Source organism: Bradysia coprophila, unplaced genomic scaffold (assembly GCF_014529535.1).
Source record: "Bradysia coprophila strain Holo2 unplaced genomic scaffold, BU_Bcop_v1 contig_24, whole genome shotgun sequence".
In the NCBI taxonomy this organism is placed as follows: domain Eukaryota; kingdom Metazoa; phylum Arthropoda; class Insecta; order Diptera; family Sciaridae; genus Bradysia; species Bradysia coprophila.
In genome coordinates, this window is record NW_023503501.1 from 7,666,761 (window position 1) to 7,674,327 (window position 7,567).

Genomic DNA, 7,567 nt, shown 5'->3' on the forward strand with positions numbered 1-7,567 from the left:
ACACGGACGGAAGTACGGAAGTAAGGAAGTACGGACGGAACCAAAATGTATGGAAATGAGGCTTCTTGAAAGATTTATTGCATGGCCAAATTTTAAGCTACAAGACTAATTTGGAGTCATTTGGATTTGAATTGTAGAACTTCAATGTTTGCTGTATATGGTTCCGCAGTCTACGACAATTTTTTTTAAATTTTTTCTTGTAATAGGACTTGCGTCATGGGCGCTATGCTAACGCGCGCCCATGATGTGTTACGCTGTAACATTATTAAATTGATAGAAAAAATATAACCGGCGGAGTTCGGTATGAATCGATAAAAAAATCCTGTTCATTTTGAATCCATGCAAAAAAAAATTAATCGGAAGTTGCAAAAGTTAAATTTGGCTTATCTGAACGATAACAATAATTTTTGTTTTTTTATAAATGTGTTGGGTATGGTTATGGCTTGTTTCGATTTTTTTCTGCATATATACATAATTCAAACCGAAACGAATGAAAACAATTTATTAATTTCAATTTTTATTTGATGTCGAAAAGTAAATATTAAGGCAAAAGTAAATATTTTTTTATTTACACACTCACTTCCACAATTTTTTTCATTTATAATAAAAGCGGAAGTTAATTCTCCTTTCGTTGGTTCAGTTGTATATATTTTTTTAATATTTATATATAAAGCGAAACTTTTCTATTCCGTTAGGGATTTGAAAAACGTAAAAAAAAACAATTTGGATTTTCGTTAAGATTTAAGATTGGTTCGTTTGTATAAAAAGAGAAGAGTTGTTCGTACACCACATTATCCGGGGTGAGAATGTTAAAGTTATGAAGAAGAAAAAACAGTTGAGAACGTAGCAGACGCTGTAATCTTAGCGCACACGTATACCATATACCTAGTGCAAAATACAGCGAATGATAACATTTCCCCTATTTCCAAAAAAAAAAATCCCAAAAAATATTTTTGGAAAAATGTGGGAAAAGTGCTGCAACACGAGAAGGAGGCGATTTATGGAATCGAATTGCATAAAAAGTCCTTTAGAATAAGTTAGGAACAACATTTTCTTCAAATACTTTTGTATAGTCTTTATAACTGCAGAAACCAAATTGCTCCTTCTTGGCGTGTCAAAACGATCAAAACCTTTCAAACAAGAAAAAAAAACAAATTCATGACAACCCGTCATAACTTACTTTATTTACATGAAAAATACACTTAAGAGGCATCGGTGCTTTGCTGAAAAGCATACATCAAGGAGATTTTTAAATGCTAGATTTTAGTTTACTTTTGATGATATCCTTCCATAAGAATTCTTTTCGAAAAATGTTCGACCGCAATTCCGACCGCGACTGTGGTATCTTTCAATAGAAAATTCATTTGGTTGTAGCAGTTTGACCGGCTCTGAGAAACGTGAGCAGTTTATGAAAATTTCATTAAACTGCTCACTTTCCTCAGAGCTAGTGAAACAACTACAACCAAATATATTTTCTGTTGAAAGCTAACAAATTCGTGGTCGGAATTGCGGTCGTACATTTTTGAAAAAGAATTCTGATGGAAACATATCATCAAAAATGAAATATGAGGCACACAAATGTAGGCTACAATTTTAGCTAAGTACCGGTGCCTCTTAACCTTAGGCAGTAAAACACTCCAAGGGCGCTAGGTTTCCGATCCACTAATTTTAATAAATTTGTTTACAGCCTAAAATTAACAAAGCCCAAAAACTCGTAAGGGCCGGAAGGATATGCTGGACCTAAAATGCCTATCTTCAAATTTGAACCCAATATTTCGATTACATATTATTCGAAAAAGGGGCACCGTCAGAATCAGTTGACATTTACTCTTTGTTTGTTTGTTATCTCTTCATCATGAAATACAATACTTCCTTAATTAAATTTTGTAGTAACTTTTTATAACCTATTTTCACGTCGTTAACTCTACTCCATTGATTTCTTCGAATAAAAAAAAATCACATTAAAGAGTAAAAAAAAAGAAATAAAGGAACTCCATTCTAGTTATTGGTGAGAATCGGTTGAGATTTACATTGAAAAACTCGCTCTTACTGTCTGCTTTGCATTTGGCCCGTTACGAACGGCATAACAAACTGAATAACCGCAGTACTTTGTACAGGGCTAGAAAGCGTTTCACTTGTAGAACAGCACATTTAAATTACGCGATGGTTCTATTAATAGCATAAAAATAAACTGAAAAAAAATATATGAAAGTTTACTATATCCGGTATTATACATATACTACATCCTAGATGTTACAATTTGTAACAAGTTTGAAAACTATGTTTTTTCTTCAATTTTCCTGTTTATATTGACAATAAATGATTTTCCGGTGTATTATATGAAGGAAAACCATTTCGTAGAAAGACATCGGTTTGATTGGTGTAGCAAATTTTCGTTTTTTTATAAGTAGTTCCTTCAAACTCAGCAAAATTCAATTAATTTCGTTATAGTTCTCTGTCATGTGCACTTAGACGTTTAATAGTTTTCTATTTTCAAAGCAACATTATCAATTATCAAACAAACACACAGTTCTTCACCTCAACTTCATTAAACAAAACTTAAACATTTCCACTTTTAGAGCGGAAAAATGTTCATCACTTTTTGAATTAGTTTAAAATATTCAAACTAGAGATGAACGCGTTTCAAAACGTCCAGCCTGAAATCCGACCCGATTCTATTTTATAGAGCTTTTGGGTTATTGGGGGTTTTATAATTTTTATTCGGATTGGGTTCGGCCTGGATTTATATAGAACTCCAATAAACGGGCAAAAAGTAATAGTTATTTATGCAACAAGTTGCGGAAAGTGGTTGTTTTCGTCACTAGATGTCACCACATTGTGTAACCAAAACAATCACTTTCGCAACGAGTTGCATTACAACGTTTTCTTCAAGTGAACTTTTGAAATGCAAAACTGATAGTTATTTACATATCTGTTGTTGACGCTATATTTTAGGCAATTTCGCGAGTTGTAGCCTGAACGAAGTGAGGGCGACAAGCGAAAGTGCCTAAAATAAACCGTCCACACAGATGCGTATACAACTTTTTCATGCTTCGGGCCCGAAAATGAGGGCAATTTTTCGAATTTTCTCGGGTTTCCGGCCCTCTGCAAGAAAACTTACATGTGCACCTGTTTGGGACGGTTGATTTAAGGCACTTTCGCCTGTAAGCCTCACTTCGTTCGGCCTACAATCCGCGAAATTGCCTAAAATCAATCGTCCAAAACAGGTACACAAATAACCTTTCATGATGAGGGCCTAATTTACGAGAAATATTGCATAATTTATGCCCAAGACATGAAAAACAAATTGTTTTTAGCAAATATTTTATTTCCAGTCACCGACTAATTATGACTAATTGATTAGACAAACATAAAATTTACACGAAAATATGCATTCACACATTCGAGCTAGGTTGTTATTGCGGTCATACATTTTTGAAAATGAATTCTGGTGGATAGACATCACCAAAAGTAACATAAAATCCAGTATTTAAGAAACGCCCAAATGTATGCTTTTCGATGCCTCTTAAGCAGTTGGGTAGTTGCATACCTCGCCTTCAGCTCGGATATGCAAACTCTACCCTCGTCAAAATACAAGTTCACATCGTATCACAAATTGATGCCTGATGTAATGAACTACCTCCGCAGCACCCTATTTCGCATGGTAAGAAGCACGTTTAGCGAACGAGAGGTTTCCAGCACGAGCCGAAGGCGAGTTCTACAATCAAGTTTTATTTATAGTGTGTCGGAAATGAGCGACGAAGTCGCGATATCTCGACACTAAATAAACAAATGTCTATTGAATCCACTCAATCTTATCAACGAAATTGTCCTGATACGGATGCCAGACAACTGAAGCATACTTCAAGAGAAGAACATCGATGACAAAGTGGCAAAGAACTCACATTTAGATTCGACTTGTCGTTGAATTTAATGATCAGAAACGTACAGCACTGTGTTTAGTCACTCTGTGTAACAATTTGAAGTGTGACTTTAACGTCGTCATTGTGGGATTGTGCCATTAGTTGTGGGATAAAGTGTGGATTAAACAAGATTAAGAAACTTAGAAAAGCCGGGCAGAAATATATATTCTCATTATTATTTTGCTTTCGTCAGTGTAATTATTTACAAAGTCACAGAGGTTTTTTGCACAAAATTAATAGGTGGAAAATCGGACAGCGTCTTGCAAATTTCAATGAAGTATGAATACAGTGTAATGTAAGTTACGCTTGGACACTGTACGATTTTCCGCCTAATAATTTTGTAAGCAACTAAAGCTACCTCAGGGACGTTGCTAGCGAATTGCATTGCTTTTAACATAATACATTCTTGATTATTTCTCTTCAAACATTTCCTTAAGTGTTGTCTTTGGTGTGTCGGCCGTAGAATGTTTAACTGAATATCCGTCGAGAGCGTTTTTAATATCGACGAGCTCTTGTTCCAGCTCTGGTATTTCACTAACTACACCAGTCTTTGTGATTACATGTATTCCATACAAGTCAAAAAATGCTAAATGATGTGGATAAAGCCCATGGTCAATCGCTCTCTCAAGCAAATCACAATGTTCGCGCAAAGGAATACCATCATGGGGGATGTGCAATGCTGTCAATTGGTGCCGATTCGGAATCTCTTGGCCTTCAGTCGCGGATCTTACCGAATCGAGATATTTATCTATAGAAATGACTATCTTCCAAAATGGATCCGAGAACATATCGGTTGCATCAAATGCCACAACTAAGCGTAGGGGTTCTTGCAGATCACGTAAAAAACTGGCAACACGTTCCGGTTCTGTTTCATTGCAAACAATGTATTTAGAATCGGGTTTCCAGGCAGGATTTGTCGGATTTACAACAATAACCTTGTCGTTATGTCTTTCAACGACAAGATGTCCATCATCGCTTAGAAGTGAAATGAACAACTCAACATTATCGGGGTTAGCTCCAAAAACGACGTTAGTGTAGTTAGGAGCCTGTTTTTTAGAGCCACCATTTTCCATTATTTTTGTGCCGATGTCTATTGTAGTTGATGTGACATTGTCTCTTAATGAGTCAGTAGCTACATACACAATACCAGTATCTCTGTGGGAAACATAGAAGGAAAATTGAGAATGATTGTGCCATAACCTCAATTCAATGTCTACATGATCCCAGTGTTAGGTTTTCAATCGGAACAATATTAACTGCTACACAGGCGCTCGCGTAGTTAAGTTTGCACTTACTTTTTTCCTTGTTGTATGATGTCGAAATGATGTGTACGCGGATTACCGTCGACCTTGCAATATTTCTCCCTTTTCAGTTGTTGGAGATCATTACACAGCCAAACAAAGGTTCCAGTTTTATCCAGAACACGTCGATACCATTCATGTGAAAATGAATGAGAACACGTTGGAAGCCAACAACCCGGTTGTGATATTCCACCATTCAAGTACATATCAAGAGATCCGATTGCTTCCCACATACCTAGATGTGACAATACAAAAATTAAATTATATTCCCTCGTTTCGCTGCACTGATTCCATGCGATCGATTCGATAAAAATGTGTTCATACCGAGCGCTCCACCATTAGTGTGAAGGGTTTCCACGAAGGCAGCATCAGTGACGCATAGTCGACGGGAGCAATCATAACTTCCAATAAATGGACCAGCTGGATCAAGTGCAGTAATATGCTCCAATGTTGCTGGAAATGGTATACTTGCAGCCATATATTTCCCAACAAAACCCGCAATATGAGCCCCCAAACTATGGCCAACGACATGAATAATACGCGGATCTGGTATGAGATTATTTCTGATTGACGACATGATAAACTGGCCCACTGCACTGCCAACTGTTGGGGTTCGTGACACGGCTGTATTATAGTTCCAAGTTGACGATCCCTTTGACCAATCAATTCCAATCAGATTCATTTTTGTCGCCAGACCACTCCAGTCTGAAACGATTATCACATCAAAAATATGGGAACAAAGTATTTGCTTGGAATGCCCATACGAATTGCCCACTTGTCTGGCCTTTCGATAAAAATTTAATATTAATATTTCAAATCAAGAAAATCGTTGGTGCAATAGAACTCATGGAGACATTGGTCAAATGCCAATCGAAAATTCGTTGATAGAGCAGCCAGTGCACATAAGACATTCATTGGTCTTACAAACAGGTGCATTATTTGGTTGGTTAACACTTTAAATTCAAACGTTTTGGTAGACGAAATGCATGTAAGACATTCTTTGGTATGAAAACGTCATGATTACAAAGTTGAGTCAAATTGAATGATTTTTACTAAGCAAAAATGGTGGGATTGTGTTAAATCTTGAGCGACTCAATTGGCGAGTGTTTTCACTCTACGAAAAAGACATAGCCGAGGTATGCAATCAAATTAAAAGAGGTCAAGAAAACCCTTGCAAATGGATTTTTCCTACAAAATATTTAGAATAAATACAACTTTTCAGCGAGCGAATAGAAGCACTTAACTTATCTCTCAAATAAAAGCTAACAGTTCAACATAACCTCGAACATAACTAAAGCCAGTGCGAAAGTAGTAGAAATTGCTTCTTGGTTCAACATAGCCAAAACCAGTAGTGAGAGGAAAATTGTCCCAAACAAAGGCCACAAAACGGAAAAGTGGAACAGTTTCAACACCACATTCCGTAATTCATTATAAAATTCACAAAATCCAGGGCCAAACATTTGCAATTTACTAAATGCACCAAGTAAGACAAACACTAGGCGCTGCAACAAAGCAAACCAAAGGAACACTTTTGCCCTCTGATTATATGCGATGACTTTACCTTGTCGAAATGACTCTAACAATGCATATCCCGACTGAAATCCATGAATGACGAAAATGGTAGGTAACTTTTTATTGAATCCCGTTTCAGGCAGCAAGTTAAAGTCTTTGTATGAAATATTTCGCGGTTGCTGCGCAAATATGCAAAACACAATATCGCTTTCATCAAAACCAGCAGCTTGATTAGCGTAATAGCACAACAGCACAATTAATAACGATTTCATTGTACGCGCGTTTCGATCACACTTTTTAATATGGAAATAAAAACTTAGGCGGATGTTTGAGCTACCACTATTTACCCACCAATAACCAAAATATTTCTCGGTGGTTACCTTAAATACCAATTGTTATCACAATGAATTTGCTAAATGTTTTACAATTTTGACTACTACAAAAGGAAGTTGTTCACGAATCTCAACAGTTGAATTCTATAACTGGAGCAATTCGGTTTTATTTTTGAAATAATAGACTTTAACTGAAAACAACAATCGTTTTCAATTGTTGTTCGCCGAAGGTTAATAATACCTATGAAACTGGTCACATTTATTTAGACTCACATTCGCGATACTGCGATACATTCATAGACTGATCGATACTGCAAATGCATTCACTTTTTACTTTTAAGTAGACAGAGTAGACTCAAGGTACTCCAACACAATTCGATACGTCTTACGTCTATAAAAACGCTACGTCGTGTTTACTCCATAAACTCCATAAAAGCACGGAAAAATTCAGGATTGACAGAGGTGTACGACAGGGTGACACCATATCACCTGAGTTATT

The 7,567-nt window shown here is 36.3% G+C and overlaps 1 protein-coding gene across 1 annotated transcript; it reads right to left on the reverse strand.

Moving 5' to 3' along the window:
* Positions 1 to 5,349: 5,349 nt before the first annotated feature.
* Positions 5,350 to 7,008, reverse strand: LOC119078160 (phospholipase A1-like; the record flags this gene model as incomplete). Its single annotated transcript, XM_037185634.1, has 3 exons — positions 6,786 to 7,008; positions 5,549 to 5,929; positions 5,350 to 5,459 (listed from the first exon to the last, which is right to left on the reverse strand). Coding segments are annotated over exons 1-3 (714 nt in total), but the record flags the coding sequence as incomplete, so codon positions are not given.
* Positions 7,009 to 7,567: the final 559 nt, after the last annotated feature.